The sequence below is a fragment of the Cheilinus undulatus genome, linkage group 8, assembly GCF_018320785.1.
Source record: "Cheilinus undulatus linkage group 8, ASM1832078v1, whole genome shotgun sequence".
Taxonomy (NCBI): Eukaryota; Metazoa; Chordata; class Actinopteri; order Labriformes; family Labridae; genus Cheilinus; species Cheilinus undulatus.
Window position 1 is genome coordinate 23,024,618 of NC_054872.1, and position 21,766 is coordinate 23,046,383.

Here is a 21,766-nt window from a genome sequence, read left to right on the forward strand (position 1 = left end):
TATGTTGAATATAACACCCCGTAACCTTAAAATCATCCGATGTTCATTGTTAGCGCATTCAAATTGCTGGAGAGTGAAAAAAAATCTGTGATTTCTTTTCTTGTATACTGAGGTATGACCCTAACAAATAAGACAGCGATGGTCATAGCTGCCCAGAATGCAAAATGTTGACTGGTTTAGCTGATATCTGCAGCAAACACACATCAATACACCCAATCACCAACACACACACACAATACATCAGAGAGGGGATGAGAATATGAGCCAGCTGTTAATGAAAGGTTTTGTAAACAACCCACCCTGACATTAAAGTGGGCTGATTACTACTCTGGAACAAAGCAGTGATGGACTGTGCTGGCATTCATAATACACACAACCAAAACAAACACAGTCTCTTTAAGGCACCATGGGACGTTAGTATTATCACTGTAGAACATAAATACGCACACACACACACACGGAGCGTGATAGAGAGAGAGAAAAAAGGAAGTCATTGCACGTACAACATAAAAGAGCACCTTCTGTTGATCCACAGTGAGACATTATCATCATCACTACAGTACACAAAACTGCATACACAAGCACTAACACACACACACAGACACACTCACACAATAAATTCACACATTCTATTGAAGCGCAGCAGGATATTATCATAATCCTCAACAGGTACGAGGCAGAACACCAATCAAGGTCACCTCTGCTGCAGTGAATGGAGAGTGTCTCTGATAACAGACAGAAGGAAATGCAACTTTAATCTGCCTACTGACGGGATGAAGGTGGAGGAGGACAGCAAGAGAGGCACAAAGAGGAGAAGAACTACAAAGCTTTGAGAGTCTCCATGTGCATGTGTACACTTGGATGGTTTTTCATCCCTATTCCTTTTTATTCAAAGTTACAGTTTTAGTCCAGGGCCGGTAGTAGTTATTCCATTATTTGTGAATTAGTTTGTGTATTGCTCACCAGTTCATCATGATGCAGGAACTTAAAATAAATAACTTCTGATAGTGTGTTATCACACATGCTGTTGCATATGACCACCTGTGACCTTCAATAAAACAATAATAGCTTCAATTCTGCTCTAAAACCATGTCACCTATGGTTAAGGTAGAGGTGGGCCATAAACCTGTATCAATACAATCGGCGGTAAACTACATTTTCGCTAACTTGACACGCCAGATGGATGTGTTTCATACATCCATCTGGAAAACCTTCAATACTAAGTGTTTGGAAAAGGGCAGAGGATTTGAAAAAAACTCGGAGTGTGATTGGATTGGATTTACGGGCCAATCAGAGCAACAAAACACGTGACGTAGCCGCGACCAATTTGCGTGTGCACAGCTACAGAGGAATAAAGCAACCATGGCAACAATAAACATGTAAGTACACGACTTTTGTCGTTTTTGAAAAGAAAACAACTCACTGCTGTTCTTTGTTCTTCTTTTAACAAAGAAATGTCATCAAGTTCTGATAAAACTGGCGCTTTAGCAGCATCCATGCTAATCTCTTCCGCCATGTCTGGTGAATCCATCTTGCAAAGCTCACATCTGAACTGTTTGGGCTCGGTTAGAAAGTGACGGGATCAGTCAGCGATGAGGGGCAGTACTTTCGGGGGACGTGTGACGTAAGCAAGCTGTAACAAGAGGCCGGTGCAGATATGGCAGAAGACATTAACGTGAATGTTGCTAAAGCGCCAGTGTTATCAGAACTTGGGGACATTTCTTCGTTAAAAGAAGACCAAAGAACAGCAGTGAGTTGTTTTCTTTTGAAGACAACAAAAGTCGTGTACTTATATGTCCATGGTTGCCATGGTTCGTGTTATGCAGTTCTGTATGGAGTTTACTCTTTGGTAGCGGCTACGTCGAGTGTTTTGTTGCTTTACTTTACCAAATGCTGTCTATGAGAGGTTTCATCTGACGTGCCAGGTTAAGAAGTAGCTTTATCCCTTAAATTGTGTCCTCCATGTCAGTGGCTGGTCTTAAAAGGCCATATTTTTATGGTGGATGAACTCACTAACAAAAATGTGTTAAAAATTAAAAGTGAACACCCCTTGAAAAATAGACCTTATTCCTGTAATCTAAAGGTTCACCTTTTAGACATCATCAGACCACTGTGTGAATGATGGAACGTTATTCTTGCTAGAATGTGAAATATTACATTCATGCATAAAGTAGAGGATGTTAAGATGATTAAGTGTACCTTTACTTTAATGAAAATTTGAACATAAAAAATAAACTACAATAGAAGAAATAAAGTGTAAGAACCCAAATATTCTGGGAGAGGATCCCTAAAACCCCAAATATGGCATAATATAATGTAATTATTTCCCTTCCTTTCCTTGTAACTTTAAGAAATGCAAATTGCCATCAGAACTTCATTGCAGTTTGTTAAATATATTTTCTTTAGAGAACCTGTTAATACAAATTTTTAATATAGAAGTAGTTCACTTAAGGGACCCAGCTTCTTTTCTCATTTGTCTAGTACTAATCTTGAAAGCAAAAGTGATTGATTTTTTAAAAAGCAATATATCTTATAAAGGCACTTGATTAATCGGCAGCCGAATCAATAGAGTACTCGATTACAAAAAGAATTGATTACTACAGCCCTGGTTTTGATCATATCTGGCATATGGAGAAAAAAAACAAGTTAAAGATGCAAAAAACTAATAATGCCTAAAACTCAGCATTGCTGCTAATCATTAGCATATTTGAAGTTGTAATAATTCAACACAAAGATGTACTTTGCATATAGAATATTGAAAAAAAAAATTTTTTTTCTCTTCCTCTGGTTTTCTTTTTCAGTGCTGTCATCAGTAGCCTTTCTTTTTTTATTTACTGTAAAGTATACGTTGGGTTAGGGTTAGGGTTAGGGTTATTTTCACCCACAATCTGATTTTAAAACCAGCAGATCTACGCGAGGACTTTGGACAACGTCAGTTAATTCCTGTTTAGAACCAGCATGGGAACTTTATTAAGTTTTATCATAAATTCACAAACTAAACGATGGTAGTAGTTAATGTTTGACAAGAGAGGTTGAAGAATAACAGGTGACAGATACAATAAGAGTTTCTGTGCTGCAAATAGGAGCAAGCAAGGGAGGGAGAGGGCAAGAGAGTGCAAGCAGACACTGCACGCACTTAATCGATCAAGGATGGCACCGATCTCCAAATATAGATATCTTTAGGGTTTATTTACTAACATTTGACAGCCAGGTAAAGTTTATGTTTGGTCAACATTGTATATGCATTACCTGGATCATATTTATGCAAACACCGGACTGATTAGCAGAGCGTGAGAGAAGAAAACAACGCCCTCCAGTGAGGCCCCCCAGGGGCGGGCCTATAGTGAAAAACGAAAGGTGCTAATAGTAAAAGAAGGCTAATATATATATATATATATATATATATATATATATATATATATATATATATATACACTTTTGGCTCCTTTTGTATAGCTCAAATTTAAACCATTTATGTAGAGATGACACAATCTGATGCAAGTTTTTTATTTCCCAAGAAGGTATGATTGTCTCTGTTATTAACTGTGAATCAAATTCTTGTCCATAGCTCGATTTTTGTTGTTCAATATATCTTAGTAAGGGCACTTTGAATGTTAACAGAGACTCCACTCAGCTTGAAATTTAAATTGATTTACTATCAATATATTCATCTCCACCCAAGAGCCAATTTATTACATATTCATTGATGCAAAGCATCTATAAATAAGCTTTATAGCACAGTTAATTGCACTATATCTCCCTGGCTCTTTCTCTCTCTTTCTGTGGGTGTGTGTATGTGTGAGTGGGTGTCCCTCTAGTGCTCCGTCAGCAAAAATGAAACACACATATTGCATTATAGAGTAAAATTATATTGCGCAAATCATATATAAGGGTTATAGTCCATAAAAATGATGACTCACAGCACACACTTATTGGAGCCTGTGCTTCTTTAGACCATATTCAATAATCCAAACTTTTTGAATATCTCACTTTTACTGCAGAGCAACAAACAATCACCCTACACAAAAACTCAGACTAAATTAAGCCCTCTTGAATAATTCCCACCCACCACTAAGAGATAGGATTCTGTTTAGCCACTAAACAATGGAAAAATGTCAGAGTAACTTTAAAAGCGCACTTGAATGTTACCTGCATGCCAGGCTGTCTCAAAGCCGACCACAAGCATGCTTCATGTCTGAGTCTTCACAGCTATATCCCTCTCTCACAGACATATAATCCCATACAGAATAGGATATTATGAGCCATTAACTGTTTGATAGCCATAATTTCCATCTGAACTCATAGTTATGTTAAAGATATCAACTGTTTCTATGAAAGCACAGACAAATAACTAAGATGCAGATTAATGCATTTCTTACTCCTTTCACCTTTCATTTGAAATATTAGGCATTTGAATATAAGCACTTCAGTGCTGCCAACTGTAAGAACATTTTGGTTTTCAATAACAAACAGACACAAAGCCAGACGGGCTCATTGGGAAAGACAAGTCAAACTGACAGACAACCACACAGACAGAAGTGAACGTTGCAGCTCACTCAGCACTTAATATCAAGAGTCACCTAATATCACTCAGCATTGCATATGCTAGAGTGTTTTCACAAAGAACCACAGTGAGTGATTCATCTTTGAGGCATGGATGGTTTTGGCTTCTTTAAATCTCGTTGGTGGATGAGTAGACCACCAGGCAACAGTAAGCCGCATTATTTCTTTTAAGGTAGATTTTGCCAGTCACACACAAACTCAGCACAGAGAGAACTTCATAGCGGAATTCAAAGAGACATACTCCAGGTTGATCTTCTTTGCCTTCTGATCCATTGACAGTGTTAAAGAGCTTCCAGTGGCTATTTTTCCTTCCCCCAAACATTTCTATGGTAACTGACTAAGCGACTCTTTAAGGAGAGAGTCATTTATTTTGTTTATATGTCCAAGTCAGCACAGTATTTGTATGCGGCTTTCTCTCCTGGAAACAGTGTCTATGTGCATTTGTCCTACCTCCAGAGATTTCATTGGCATCCTCAGAAGGTGCAGCGGATTCAGTCAGCCTCTGGGGCTCAGTCCTGTCTCCTCCGTCACTCTCACCATTTTCAGCTGCAGCAGAAGAAACTTTTTCAAATTTATGGCTTCCAAATGACTACAATAAACAGTATTTAAGAGATGATCCATAAATCAAAATAAACATTTTACATTTTTCTTTTTCTATCTGGAGCAACATGTGACAGAGGAAGTACATGCATTCATCCACGCAAGAGCAGGGTCCTTCATTGTGAATAACAGTACAGCATATATTTCATAACAAAGGTAAGAAAAGCATTATGTAGTAATGGAGACAAAAAAGGTGGAAAAAGAGAGGAGAAGAAAGGCTGCAGGAAGGAGTAAATGGAGTAGTGGTAGAAAGCTAAAGGGAACAACAGGAGACAGAAAGATGAGAAAGAATGAGAGGATTCAAATGGAGGAGAAGACAAGAGGAGGTTAAAAAAACACTTGAGAATAAAGCAATGTTTTGTGAAGTTAAATGAAGGAGCTGAGTGGCTTAATTAAGCCTACACAGTCAGTAGTACAATAGGGCAAAAGAGCAAAAGTACAGAGCATATGGTAGATCCATTTTTAAGAAGATTACAGTAAAGTATACATTTAAGAGAAGGAAGATGGATGGACGCACCTTTGTGTCTGCCCTGGAGCGGCCTGCTCTGCTCACTGCCACTAACAGAGATGACGCTGACGATGTAGTCCTTAGAAGAGTCATAGTCTTTTATCACCACTTTGGTGTCAGATTTAGAAACTATGATCTCCCTCTGCTGACCACCTGTTAAACAGAGAGAAGAGGTAAAGGGGTAGAGGTTAGATTAATTCATTTGTTTTTTTATTTGTTTCCACCAGAGTTAGCTTTAAACTAATTTACATCCGCAATCCCTTGGCAGATCACAATTAAAACATCTGTTATAAAACATCACAAAGAAAGCAATGAAACATGAAACAGGAGCTCAAAGCTGCAAGGTTGTAGATCACCAACACAGCCACATACATTCACATTCACACAGTCATATTTAAAATGATGGGATAAAATCAGGGGTTACAGTGTCTTTGAGTGTTGAGTGTCCTTCAGTAGATTTTTGAGTTTGTTCTTGAAGCTACTGACAGAATCACAGATAATTTGATTCATGTTTTCATGTTTCTGTTGTTACATTCAGTTGCTTTGAAGAAAATAGTTTGTATACTCAAGGCGAACGCAAAATTAAGTTGAATTAGCAGAAATGTTCACTGGCATTCTCCATTCTGTAGGTCGGGAGCATTACATGGAGGTTGCTTTTGGATGGATTTGTGTTTCTGTGTGTATGGCTTCCATATTCATAAAAATACTAAAATAACGAAAAAATAATAATAAAACCTAGAAAAACCCAGAAACTGGGAGTACAAATGCATTGTTTGTGGCACCATGCTTATTGACAGCATTGTACTTTAATTTGCCACTGATCAGGGTTCATCTGCAGAATATTCCACAGCTCCCTGTATGTAGGGAGTTTCTACTCTAAACTCTTGCCCCTAAAACAACGACAAACTTCATTAACTAAAAAGGAAATCAAGAAGAGTAAGGTGTTGATGAAAGAAACCTGACTACAGGGTCCACCTTCTTTGTCTGAAAGACTTTCTTTCCATGTTAAACCAAAACATCAAAGAACAAGAGTTGCCTTCGCTCGCATACATAAGAGGGGACACTGAAAGATAATCCTAGGTTCATGTTTGATCATATTGATCACCTTCTAAACCCTGCCCATCCTGCTGCAATGTCCTCCACCGAAGAGGACTGCCAAAACTTTCTGTATTCCCTTGTTTTTAAACTCAATAACTTTCAATTCTAACAATGTACTGTCCTACTTTCTGGTCTCAAATCTACCCTTTCTTTTCACAAATTCTTATCAACATTGTATGTGCTTGTCCCTCTTGCCCTTTAGATGCAATCCTCCAAAATTCTTAAAGAGGTCCCACCTGCTGAGCCCCAGCCTTCTTTCAATTATTCATCTGTCTCTCTCTTCTGGATAAGCTTCTGCTGAGTGTAAGATGGAAAAATGTTCTTAAGCCAACCCAACTAAGAACTGAAAAACCTATCCCACATAAAGTCAAAGAGGACATAATTTTCTCAATAAATTCCAGCCAGGCTTGCACCGCTACCAAAATAAGAAAACACACGCCTAAAATTGACAAAGAGCATTTTCAAGTGGCTGGCAGGGGCAAATACTTTAACCTGATCTAGATTCATTGATCTGTTAAATTTGACGCCATTCTGTTTGTCCAATAGTAAGTTTGTAGTTGTTCTAAATACATACATACAACATGTATCCATGCCCCCATTTCCTGTGGAGTACCCCAGAACCTTTTCTCACGATAGGGCTTTGCTAGGATTGGGCAGTATAATGGTGAAACGGTATATCAAAAAATTTGCACATTTGCACAAAAAATGCTTTCAGAGTGTGAGTCCATTTCCAGCAGCAGCATCTCTGCCTAAGTTATAAGATGTTATAAAAGCTGACAAAAGACCTCCTGTTAATTATGTAGGGCTAATTTGTCAAATGAACAATTTGCCATTAAAGCACTCACTATTCTACACGTTTGCACTGTGATCTCTCCAGAAGTCAAACTGTAACAGACATTGCCTGTTGTAATGCGATTCAAGGTAATGTATGGTTTAAAGAAGCTTAAATTCTTCTTTCAGGGAATAACTGGGGATGACAAATTTACACAAAAATCTTAGTGGGTCTGTTTTCTAAGTGCACTAATGGCATTTTTAGAGTTGGTAAAAGATTTTCTCAAAGAACTCAATGATACGCATGTGGAGGCAGTAATATTGTATACCAAAAAAAATCTGGAAGATGTAAACCTAATTCTAAATTTGACTCTGTGCAACTGTCAAACTGTATCTGTATTAGGCCTGGGTGATATGGCCTAAATATCATATCACGTTTTATTTTTGCCTTTGACGGTATTGGTATTACAAAAGTAAAAAGAGATCATGCTTTAAATCCAAATTCAACTGTTATAAACTCTATTTTCCCCTTAAAACAAGCCTTCCATTGCATACTAAATTTATGTCAAAGCATAGGAGCACAGAAAAAAAAACTTTTTTTTTTAAGTCTCTCTATGTTTACTTCTGTCTAACTGTTTCTAGTTTCACATTTTATCTCTATCCTGTTGAGGTGTTAAGCTGCTAATAACTTGAGCACATTTCCTGATGAGGGCATTTACAATAAAAACAAGGAAAATAACAACTGCAGACATTTATTGTAAAGAACTTAACAGTAGTAGTGTGTTTATCACTGGTTAAGTTTAGCTTTAGCTGCCGTACTGGCGACTTCATGCAGCTAGTTTACAGCTGCTTCTCTGACCTCGTTTAACGTGGCAGCCTGGATCTTATACTCATTGTTTACTTAAAAAAGAAAGTCATAAATTTATACACACTTTGAAATGGTTGTTTAAGCCATTGTAAGATGAGGACCTGCAGCGCTGGGCTCAACACAAACTGAAACCAGCCAAAGCTGTACGTAGCTTGTGTTGAAGCCCCAGTCAGGCTGCTAGAGATGACACACTGACTTTGTTGTTGTAAAGACATCGAACTTGAGGAGAATAAAACACGTGCTTAGTTACAATGGCAAGAGTGGGTGACGTTTGGTTGGTTACCTGGCTATACCCAATGCAAAAGCAAAGCGTGCTGATGACAGGTCTCAGCCTGTGCTGATGTCACAAATCACTCGGTCTGCCAGCTGTGGGAGTGGATATGCCTCACGAGAGCGTCATACCACAACGTTAGGCATTTAAACAGGTGATGGTGTTGCAAAAATCCAATCTATGGCTGAAATTTTATCGGTGATAGTATTAACACCGGTTTACCGCCCACCACTTGACTGTATCACCACTGATGACATGCAGCTGTATTCTTCTGTTTCTCAAATGACAAAGGTCATCCATTTTCTTCATCTACAGCCACTATTTATTTTATTTTCAGTATTTTAAGAGAGGGATAGAACACCTTTCATGACAAATTTATCCACTGATTGAATACTTCAGCGTTGCTTCTCAAGTAGCAGCTTCACAGCCCTGCCAAGATTGAAAGTTATGCAAAACACTGCTACCATTCTGCTTTCCAAAACTACGAATTAAATCCACCTCGCACCCCTTTCACACCAATTTTGCATCCATTTATTGGTTTTAAAGAACCCATGGCAGGACATTGCTCGTAAAATGCAAAACCCAAATGGCCCTTCATGCATTTTTCAGTGGTTACAATCAGGGATGTCCCGATCCCGATTGTATGTATCGGATTGGAGCCGATATAAGCATTTTTAATTGATCGGAGATCAGCAATTTGATCCGATCAGCCCAGTCGATCATTTACCTCAGCTGTTGTAAATGGAGCACAATTTATGAGAGGCCATGAACACATCAGTAACACAACAAAGTAGCAGTAGAAACATTAGCATTCCTGTGTTAAAAATGTCAACGGTGTGGAAAAACTTCAAACATGAGAGTCAAAACAGTCCAGTGGCCACTTGCAGCATCTGTAATACAACTGTTTCAAGAGGTGGTAGCAGCAGGTAACACTACAAATTTGATCCGTTGTCTCCGAACTAAACATACAGCGGAATACGTTGACATCACTATAGCAACAGGCAGCTTCACCAAAGCAACAACCTCTGGACTTTAAGAGAACAGACAAGTATCCTTGAGAGAGCGATAAGGCCAAAAAGATAACAGAAAAAGTGGTCAAATTCTTCACTTTGGACAGCCATCCCATCTCTGTGGTGGAGAATTTGGGTTTTTGTCATCTTCTGGAGCTTTTAGACCCACGCTATGCCCTGCCGTCTCAACATTACATTACTGACACTGCCTTACTGAAGCTGTACAACAAAGTACGTGACAGCATAGAAGAGAATTTAAAAAGCAACTTCGCTGCCATTAGCTTCACTACAGACGTTTAGAGCTCTGATGTTTGCCCCATGTCACTGCTGAGTCTCACTACACAGTCCTCCACCTTTGAGTTAAAGCGTGCAGTATTTCATGCACGCCAGTTTTGTAGGTCTCACACAGCAGAGCATGTAAAGCAGGCCACCGAGAATGTTCCTAAACAAGAAGCTACACTTCATTTTAAAGTAATAATGGGTAAAGAAATAAAAGTGACAGAGGAAAACGGGATGTGGCAGCTCCAGTTGCACTTTAGAAATTGCACTGTAATAACAAAAGTGCCTTGTATTTGATATTTGGGTTTTATTGCAATGCTAGTGTTTTGGTATATGTCTCAGATTAAGCTGCTACATTTGAATAGGAATTGTTGTTTTGAATCTGTACAATTCATATATTTTTGATCCTATTCAAGTTTAACTGTTTAACTGACTCTGGTTTTTGTTGTGACTGTAACAGTCAAGTTAATATACAACTTTATTTATTTACTGATGGATTATTAAAGTGTAACAGAGCTAATATACCATTTTGAGTAGAAATGTGATTTTGATTTTTTCAACAATGCTGTCTGTACTGAGTTAAATGGAGTAAGTTTAAGACATCTAGTAGTTATTTTGTTTACATCAGTTTTTTTTGTAAAAACAAAAAAAAAAAATTGAAACTCTAATCTAAGTAATTATAAATATCGGATCGGGACTCGGTATCGGCAGATATTCAAAATTTAAAAAATCAGATCAGGATCGGAGGCCAAAAGTGCTGATCAGGACAACCCTCGTTCCGATATTCTTCTTACATGACTCAGATCAGCATTGTCTCTGATTATACTCTACTCTCTCCAAATCAAAGGGTTATTATGCCCTCGCCTTCAGTAGCTGTCTATATATGTTGCCCTCTCCTTTATGAAGCCCTGTACATGACTGTTTTTTCTAATGGTGCCACATCGGTAACATTAGAAAAACACCCAATTATTAAACTATTGTACTCCAAACTCTAAACTGGACTCTTCAGTGTCTAGAGGGAGTGATAGTCCTTACTTCTAAGTTTTGAGGTCAGTAAAATTCCTCTAATAAAGTTTCAGCCCTAATGAAGAAAGAAGCGTGCCTGTGCTTGTGTCCTTTCCTGAGCAGTTAATCCCCATCAGGCCAACAGGTCACATTATCTTCCCATTTCAGTTTTGACCTTGCAATCAATTCAGCCATCAATAAGGTGAGTCTGAGTGTGTGTGCTTCCTCAGCTCTTCTGTCCTCTGTGCCTGCAGAGTGATGACTAATGACGCCTTTAGGAGAGTGAAGATAAATCCTACTGAAGGAGGACAGCAGGTCAGTGTGGGTACCTGCATGGATCAGCGTTCACACAAACCAGAACTCAAGTTTTGCTGTTGAACCAAATATCTGATGTCTGTGCTTAAAGCAAAGGGTTGGCAATAGCTAAGTATTCATAAAATGACAACACCTTTACTGAGGGAAAGTCTCTGGTCCCTCTGAGCTAAACAATAGTTTTTAAACATTTTGCATCTTTATGTGCACAGATCTGAATAGGATTTTCAGGTGACAAAAGCAATGGCTCAAAGCACTTCCCTGCATCAAGAGACTACGGAGTCTCATTTATTTGAAGATCTGTGTCAAAGTATTTTCTACACTTGCAGAGTAAATCCTGCTCTCTCATTTAAATTCTAGGCTTAAAGTTTAAGCCATCATCAACATGAAGTCTGAGATATGATCTTTTTTACACCTCTCCTTGTTCACTACCTTCACAAGAGTAAAACAAGAAGATCTGTACCAACCTATGTAAAGCTTACACACAAATAAAAGTTTATTTTTTGCCCTTACATACATGTTTCATCCACCTAGCAAGCTTGTTATATACGGTTTCTCTTTTCTTTTCTTGTATGTATTAAACCCTGGTACAATATTCAGTTTGTGGACTCTAAGGGTGAAATTTAAACACAGTCAGGCCTACTGTAGCTCCTTTTAGATTTTATGCTAAGGTTAACACCACCTTGCCTTATACTTAACACATGGAGAAGAGCATGATATTTATCTTTCCTCTAACTTGTAACAAATTCTAAAATAAGTGTATTTCCCCAAAAAATTGAAGTATTCCTTTCAATTGAGAGTTCTCAATGCTGAATTTTGATCAGTTTCTCTTACATAATATCTAAACCAGTTTGCAGTTAGCAGTCTGACTCACTTCTGGAAAACTCATTAAAATCATCATTTCTCCATCTATGGTTTAATCGAGAACATTTTTAGAAAATTACAGTAAACAATTGATGCTTTTTTAAGACTCTGGGGCAGAGAGTTGTGTTTTAACTGTTGTCAAATTCATTTTAGGCTTGAACAAAACAAAAAAAGTTGGCTTGAATTTCATGGTAGTCTGCTGGACAAAAATGTTTCATTATAAATGCAAAACAGAAAGCACAGTGATTGCACGGTGAAGCACACATGGTCATTATGTTATTCTACAAAGTTTTCTGATTATTTTCAATTAAGGCAAAAACAAAAATTAGACTATAATGCATAACAGGCAAGCTCTTCACTGGTCAGCTTAGTTGGGCAACAAAACATTCAAAGACAGGTAGAGTTCGGCGTTTTTCTATTGTACCATCTTTTAAGGTTTCTAAAATTTTATTCCAGTTGCCCATTAAGGCCATTTCAGTTTAACAGAGCTGGGGATTGATAGTCAGTTGTATATTGAAAAAAATATGTATATAAATCAGTTTTCACCTTTGATTTTCTTTTCCTCTTGAAAAAGGGGGGATATGTTTCAAAGGCATTTCAGAAAGTTTAACCTCTGTGTTGCTTGCTGAAGGTTGATTTAAGTGTGAATGAGCTCCTTGCACCCCCTTTGTCATTTGAGGGTAAACTGTTCATTTGTGCAGCCAAGCACAGTGGTTGACAGTAATGATGTAAATTTACTTTAGTACATCATTTAAGTATAGTTGTTGAGTATTTGTACTTTGCTTGAGTTTGATTTTTTTGGTGATACTTTTTACTTTTACTCCACATTTGACAGGCAGCTATCCTACTTTTACTCCATTACATTTCTATAGACCCTCTCGTTACTCACTACTTTTTCTCTAAAGTCAGCTAAGGACTTTTTTATCCACAGTGTGATTGTTGTGCTGCCACCTGTAAGAGGTCCGCTTAAATGCTAAACCAGTATTGGCTGAAAAATTGTACATGTTTGCTAAAAGAAATGAAACTTAACATAATAAATGTACAATGATGTGATCTTTGACTGCACTTAAGCAATGTGGAAATATACTGAGATTTATTAAAGCGTACTTTGAATACTTAAGTATGTTCTAAAGCAAGTACTCCAGTACTTTGACTTGAGTAATAAATACACAAAGCCACTTTTACTTGTATCAGTGTAAAATCTGACTAGGACTATCTATACTTTGTTTCAAGTGCTGAAGTTGAGTACTTTGTCCACCACTGGTCAAGTACTAGGTGTATACTGGCATTTGTTTTGGCTTTTAATGTCACATTTCACTCAATAAATACATCTGATAGGGGAAAAAACACTTAAAGAAAGTCACTACACATAGCCTGTAACTGTAAATTTTGGACTTAAAAAGGTGCAGAAAAAGTTGTATGGACCATAAAAATTAACACCTTTTATGTCTGAAATTCCCATTAGTATCACCTGTGGACCCTTGTGTGAAATTACTGAAATATGGAAGGTAATTTGCCCTGGATTTTTTTCTCCACAATGTACAGACATGGCCAGTTTGCCCAAGATTATAAACAAAAAGGTCCTCCATGATTCTTACAGATTATCAGAGGTCCCCAGGTAAAACTAGCCCTGTGCAAACCTGAACCTAACCATGACGCTCAAAATGTACAATACTAACACTGCTACACCCATGTACACCCGTATGATTTTTCTAAAATGTTGAAGCAATCATTTCAGTCGCATCAGACCGAGACATTTTTCTGCAGGGTTTAGCTTCACCTCCCCTGAGATTTAAGCAAGTAAATACGGGCATCTGGCAGTGATAAATAACACAAATATGCAAGTATACACGTACGCAACCACACTAACTGAATTTCAGAACTGTGAGCAGACTATTGATGTACTTCCAATATTGCTGATTTTAATTTAATTCATGCACTGTCATAGTATAAGGAATGGAAGCTCTATCCAGATGAGCTCACCCTAAAGTCAAATACTCATTGATGCGGTAAGACATGGATAACATTACATACAATCATACAAGCTGATAATGGGGAAAACAGAGTGGGCATTGTGTTGTGGAACACGAGCGTTACCAAAACAACTGCTTGTCATTTCTGTTGGCAAAAATGAGTCATCTCCCTTGACCTCAAGCCACAATCCTGATCTAGCTACACTTTAGTTGTTTTTTTTTTTTTTTTAAGAAAGCTCTGAGGAGAAAAGAGTTCCTCTTTGATCCAAAAGGTTAGCTGCCACTATGACAGCCTCCTTTGTGATTCTAAATGGTGTTTTATCCTCAACAAAAGATCCACAGGTAGTGTTAACAAGCTTCACTGTGGATTTTTTCACCTCTTCTGACTCTGACAGACTAAAAGATAGAGGAGGCAGGACATAAGGTATAAAATCCATATACCTTCTTATTATCAAAGAAGTCTTTATTAATACAGTGTCTTAATACTCAGTAAAAGCCCAACATTTACTGCACTTGCTGAAAGCCACTGAGCTACTTCTGCACTACTCCTTGAAAGGAAGTGGCCATAAATTTCCATTTTTGTTCTCCTTATCAGCTGTCAGAGGCAGCAAGAAATAGTCAGACAAGGCATTTCTCACAAAGGATTGTTTGCAAAAAAACAAGTTTTATGTTACAGAGTGCTTATTCGGTCCTACTTACTCATTTTTAAAATGGCTGTGTAAGAATTGTCTGCAGTGTTCAGCACAGCATTAATAAAGGCAGCAGTGCAGCAATAGTTCAGGGACTGATGTGATGGAGATGTATGGCTGTGACGGAAGGTGTGCAGTGATTACATGATGAAGGAGATGTCAGTGGTAATTAGGGTGATTAGTGACTACACTTTTCATGCCCAGGAAGAGATGAGGTCATGCCCTGTGTCTATACAATGATCAAGTACTGACGTAAACAGAATAAAAGCAGGATGTCAGGTGTCCATCATGCCCACTAAGTCAAACAGACTGTAGAGTAATACACTGAACAATGACTACTATGGCTGCCGTTGTCTTTGGCCCGTCCTGAACTGAACTCCATCATAAGTCAGCACCATTCTCACTGTCCCGTGTACCTATCAGTCCCATTTTCAAATCTGCTGACAGTGAAAACCTTTCTTTGTCTCAATCTTGGCAGAGGTGCAGGACAAACTTTGAGTCCTCAGCATCTCTCAGGAGAGAGATCTCTTCAAAGGAGCTTTGATAAGAAGTAAATTACATAATCCTTACTGACAGACAGAAAATCCAGGTATAATGGGGTCCTTCACCCAAATTTTCAAAGTTAAGTCCCACTTCTATTTGACACAAAGTCAGATGCATATGGGTGTGCACATCCTCTGTGTCTGTGTGTACACGGAGAGCACAGTTTACCTACCTGGTATACTGTTGTACAGGAAGAGATAGCTGTCAAAGTCTCCTTTGGGCTCCTTCCATGAAACAAGGAGTTTGCTCGAGCTCAGTACTTTAAACCGCAGTCTCCTCGGACTTGGAACTGCAAAACAATTAATCACATTTTAGTCAGCTTCGGTTAACAGAGTCAATGATTGAAAGAAATAACAGTGTAGTTAGATGGAAATGATAGTAATTAAAGGCACATTTAACCCCCAAAATATGCAAAATCTGACAAGAAAACACAAATCCCAATGACTCCAAGAGGAAACCAAGGATGTATGGCCAGAAGAGTGAAACTCAATATTTATGTTCCTTTATCCATAAAAACACCACTTAAAGAAAGTCAGCACTGCACTAAGCTCAGCTTTGACCCAAACTGCACCTAAAAAGGTTTTAAAAGAAACAGATTAGGAAGAAAAACTCTCAGTCAAATTCTCTTTATATTATGTTTACCAAAAAAGTTAAAGTAGGATTGGGAAGCTTTATTTCTTTCATAAACTGGATGGAAAAATATAAAGTACTTATTTTTGCCTATGTCTGTGATTGTACACACTTCTGATCTATAGAGAAATGCCTGGTTTATAGCAACAGCATCCTGCTTTACTTTCCAGTCGTCTGTCAATAAAAACCCTTAGTACCAGACACACTGTGCAGAAGGTTGTGTGTTTTGTGCACTTTATTGAAGACCATGGCTTTAGGGAAAGAGCATAAGAAGAATTTGACTGTAAGAGAGAATACAACATTACAGGAACGACAAGACATCCGCAGCATGCACATGTAGTAGGATACCACAAATCCCCTCAGATTAGAACAAAAGTCAAAGACGTGACCTTTATGTCTGTGAAACATGTCACCATTTTACCTTTTTGTGACAGTAGTTTGTTAGTTTATGTACATGTTTTTTCTCATTGCAGTCATCCATAAATATGATGACTCTGCCAAGTAAACTAGCTTTACCTGTCAGCACATTTCAAAAACATTAATAACAAAACAGTGTCTCTAAAGATCTTTACAATGAAGTGATAACTAAAAGAGAACTTGGAAAATTTGTGGTCAAAAATAAGTTTGGGCTGTATAACATTTTTCAAACTTATTTAGGGTAAAGCATACTCAATAAACCATATATTAATGTTAATAATAGGCATTTCATTCAAAAATTCAATGCTTTTTTCTTGTTAAATTCCATGACTTTTTCACTAACACTATCAGCTGCTGAGCCTCACAAATTACGCTGAAACCTGTAAAATAAGTCTACCTATGTATTGACAGCAACCTTTAAATGTTTGTATGGAGTGCTGACATGTACAGACTTTACATTGGCCGTCATGAAGAAAAAAATGGGTGGTATAAAGTTGACAAACCTGAAAGAAAATGTGCAGGATTTTCACTCGCTGATGAGAACAGACCTCTATCTTTCTCATTGGAAAATCCCATTCAGGCATCATCAAAAAGCAGTAAGCGTTCAAAATGCATTATTGTATTATTTTGTAGAAAGCAAAGCTAGAATTGTAAGGATGATGGGAATTGATACGATTTAATTGATATCAATGCCATTACCTATTGTTCTTATCAGTTAAATTCTTTATCAGTCCCTTTATTGATTCCTTCCTTTGAATTTTCTTTTTGGAGAGAGTAGACTATATGTTTTTATTGTTAACTCAATTTTCTTTGTCTCTTTCAAAGAACGCTGAACAAGATGTATGCCACCTTCAGTGAGAGTCAGTAACAAGCACACTTTAATCACTGGCCACGATAAACAGTTTCAATAACTAAAAACATTAAACATTAAGTGTTAGGGAGAAGACCATGCTAAAATATACGAAATATCTCTTTTTTTGTGTCAAAATGTCTCAGTTAAAACAAAATACTCTCTGGCTCTGGATCAACCTCTGCACTTGAATAAGAAACAAAATACTTCTGCTCACTTTTGTTAAAAGATAAAAACTTGAAATAAATATTCTTGTTTTTAGACATATAAAAACAAATTTAAATCTTGTACAAACTTATCATTTCTTGTGCAAAAAGGTGCATGACTTGCATGAAAACACTGTTTAACAGACATTGCATGTTGCCCTGTTTACCGCCATGTTTACTTTTTCGACTTCTTTGTTTCTTGCTTGCTTTGCTGACTTCCTCTCGCTAGACTGTGTTTTTTAAGGCAGGTAAAGGTAAGACATTGATAAGGGAATCATTAAGAGTAAATGTAAATGATGTCGATGCATTGAACCAATTGGTACCAGTTCTCAACTGGAACCAGTTCTCGATTCCCATCCCTTCAGAAATGTCTGTCAAAGTCAATCAATTACACTTTCAAAGTGGCAGTTTTCTGAAAGCAGGACAAAGTATTAAAGTGTGCTGAAGACTGGTAAAAAAACTAAAAAAAAGTCAGTTTCTAGTATAAGAAATATTGTGGTGTGTTTGGAATTTGCTTTGGGCATAATCAGATTTAACAGATGTGTCTTTTTTTCGACTGGAATTAATTTTTTAAAGCGAAAAAGTGGATGAAGAGTCTTTAGACAAAAAATATCCCAGCCCCAACATTCAAGTCAAAAATAATGATTTAGCCATGGTATTAGCTCACAAGTCAAGTCTATTAAAGAAGACATAATAACAAATCCAGTCACAAGCTGTCAAACAAGAAGACTTCTTGAACTTTTCATCACATCTTTTGAAACAGTTTGATCATTTGGCATAAACACAATGAGTGCAGCACCTCTCAGTTTTACATTTTGCTCACACCTTTTCTTAAGTAATCACAGTGACATACTCAAAATGCATAGGATGATGTGGTATAATTACACCACACAATAAGAATCTATGAATAATTTAAGTCAGTGACAGAGCTAGCAGATTAGTGCTCTGGTATCATTTAGTGTGTTTGATAATAGGTGAATTGAGTTGGCAGGCAGCGTAGTAATTACACAGGGAAACTGCCCTGAGCTTTGCCTTGCATTTCAATGACCACGCACACATACAAAAAACACACATACAAACACACATAAGGCATAATATAATAAAAACGTATCGAAAAAATGAGCTAACAATGCCCTTCTTTGATTCTGTGTGTGCATGTCAGACTCAGTAAGTTGAAGTCTTTTCCAATGACAGCAACAATGATTAATGAACATGAACATAATTGCTCCAAAAGCTGTGGACGGTGACAGAACATGAGGGTCCCTCCTATAAATTACTGTTCACCAACCACCACGTCTGGTCCTGTTTCACATTGGACAGCCATAAATATCAGGCACAGTCTCAACATATCACACTTTCCCTAAATCTAAGAGCCAAATGCTGTAGAAATCCTGTCTAGGCAGCTCAAACTCTCCCCTAAAATTACAAAGCCATGTACAGTGCAACAGTATATCTTATAAACCAGAGCTATTAAGCCATTCATCTGAAAGAGTTACACCCCTGGATTCAGTGAGCACCCATCAGATGCGAGCACAAGCCTCTTGCCAGGTAGTAAATGTAAGCCCAGCCATTTGGCAGTGTTTTGGTGACTACTTCATAGCAACAAAATTCAGCTCCAGTAAATAGTCTGAGTCACTAAACCTGACTGAAAAATTATACCAGCAAGAGAAAATACAGGAAATCAATTTTAAAATGATGTTTAGCATATGTTTTTCAACCAAGGTTAATTCTAAATTTAAATTAGGGGAATATCCAAGCTTTATAAAGAGCATTGAAAGGAAAATCTTGAACTTGAGGCCACTAGAAGCTGAAATTTTCTGGGTTAGAGTAATACTTACACAGCTTGACACTCCTCTTTGTAAAGTGAAGACTTTTTAGCAACAGTAAGAGCTAGCAAGTACTCCTGGTCAATGAGTTAACTCGCTGTGCAATCCTCCGCCTCAGCTCATCTCCTCTACACTTCCTCTGCAGGCTTCCTCAATCCATCTTTGGATTTGGCTTGCCATGCTGCTTCATGCTGGCTTTACTTTTTCATCTCTTTTCCTTCTTCTTCCTCTCCAAGTTTCCCTTCTTTCTACTTCTTTCCTACTCAAAAATCCCTCTTTTAGATTTTTATTCAATGCTCCTTTTGATCTTTTTCCACTTCTGTGATTCCTTTATCATCAGTCTTCTCACTCCATCCAGTCCCCCTTTAGCCCATCTCAATTCCCTTCTCAATTCTCTTCATCATCTCATTCCCATCATTTTTCTAATCACATAGCCTTCTTCTTACCATCCATTTTCTCCTGCCATTGTCTCCTCTATTTGTCTTTTCTATCCTACTTTCCTTCTAAACTTCCTCAGTCTCATCGTCTTTTCCCACATCTTCTCTCTGATGCTTCTGCTTCATTTTTCACCCTTCTTAATTCCCTGTTTTCCTCCTCCTTTCTCCAGATTAGCCCCGAACTGACTCCGCAGTGAGTATTCGGGCTACGGTGGCTTCACTAATACGCTGGATTTACGGATGACAACTGCTGGCTTGCACTGTCACCACAAGATAGCAACTGCACTGTACATGAGCGAGACGGGGGGAAGTGTGTATTTGTATGTGTGTGAATTGAGTGCTGATCCAGCGCTTTAGGATGTGTCGTTTGATGTGGCCTGTGTCTTGTCGGTACAAGAACTACTCTGCTCACCGAGATAGCACTTAACCCAAATTCACTGTGGCTTTTTTTCCTTTCCTCTTCTCCGCTTTTTTATCTCCTCTGCCGCTCTCATGGATCACTCCACTCTTTTATCACATCTCTTCTGCTCATCCTAAGGTTTAAACACTCTTCTTCCTCTCCCCTTCTTCTTTACTTGTCTTCTCTCCTGCTCTTTTATCCCCTCTTCTCCTCCACTCCACTCCTCCACTTCACTGCTTTAGTGGCTTAACACTTTTTTTCCTCTTTTTCAACACTTTACCTGTGTAAGCGATACCGTTTTCCCCCCAACACTTATCTCTCCTAGCATTATGTGTATATGAGAGAGAGCGTGCATGAGTGTGAAATCTCTCTTAAGGACTCGATGAATACTAAGAGTCTCTTGGATGATGTGCCCTTATGTGCAGTCTGGTGGAGGAAGCCATCATATTCTGCGTGCCTGCTAATTTACTACAGAGGACATGCCTCCATAAAATACAAAACCATGCTTGGGAGACAGATATCATTAAACAAGAAAAATTAACAGTACATATGTATCTCAATAAAACAGTATGATATCTAACAAAGGCTACTATTTCCATGTGTTTTTACTGCATGGAGCATTTCTTGGATTATTTAGTTACAATTATTTTTTCTGGATTTGGTCATTCACTTGATAAGGATAACATTATTTCTGTGTGTAACAGAAGAAAAAGAGAAAAATATAACACAAAACATTATCCTTAACTCTAGGATTCAGCTGCAATATTGGTGCAATAAATCTGAAGTGGCAAGAAACACGATCAGACAAGCAGTCAAACAAGTCGTAAATAAACCACTGGGTTAGCCAGAAACATTATTAGAAAAACAAATCTAGAAAATACAGTACAGTTTTGACCCATAGTCTTTCAAACAGTGATCAAAGTTTTTCATTTGAACTTCCTTACTCTTTGCAATCATATAATATATGGGTATATATGAAGCAAATTATACTATGTATAATGTAAGCTATACAGTCAAATTATTTTGGATGAGGTAGAACAAATTTCTGGTGGACTGGTGCGCTTGTTTGGATTTAGACACGATTTAGGCACCGCTGGTGCTCAGCCCAAGCTAATGACAGGCCTGCTAGTCATTAGCTGGGACACAACAAGTCATTAGCTGTATACAACAACTAACCCTTTCCCCGTAACTATCACATTGTCATGCCAAAGCGGGGGGCAGAAGAGCAGCATCTTTGTTTTCTTTCACAGAAAGCTTTCCATGTTGCTGTCAGCACTAAAAGTGATGAAGAAATGGCCAAGCTTATGTTCGGCTAGTACACAAGCATTTACACAAGTTAACCTTTCCCCTCAGCTATCACATAGTCACTCAAAAGCAGTTCAGCAGAGGAGTTAAAAAACATCTTTCCCAACATGAAAAGCTTATAGGGTTGTTTTATTCTTTGTCATACAGAAATGTGGCCCAGTTCTGGTGAAACAGAGGCCATGTTAAAGCTATATCTGAGCATTTAGAGCAGTGGAGGCAGCCATTAGAGGGCTTTCAGCCCAAGTAAACATAGAGCAACTCTGTATAAGCCATACATGCATGATGTTAACTACAGCCTAGTTAACACAGTGGAGGCAGACATCACTGCCAGCATTCAGTAC

The 21,766-nt window shown here is 38.0% G+C and overlaps 1 protein-coding gene across 1 annotated transcript in view; it reads right to left on the reverse strand.

Annotated features, from left to right (window-relative positions):
• col14a1a (collagen, type XIV, alpha 1a) overlaps nucleotides 1-21,766 on the reverse strand; it is a 194,361-nt gene that overhangs the window by 154,301 nt on the left and 18,294 nt on the right. Inside the window, exons 6-8 of the mRNA XM_041793294.1 lie at nucleotides 15,527-15,643; nucleotides 5,681-5,824; nucleotides 5,014-5,109 (exon numbers count right to left, since the gene is read on the reverse strand). Coding sequence (XP_041649228.1) covers nucleotides 5,014-5,109; nucleotides 5,681-5,824; nucleotides 15,527-15,643 — 357 coding nt within the window. The remainder of the gene's footprint in view (nucleotides 1-5,013; nucleotides 5,110-5,680; nucleotides 5,825-15,526; nucleotides 15,644-21,766) is intronic.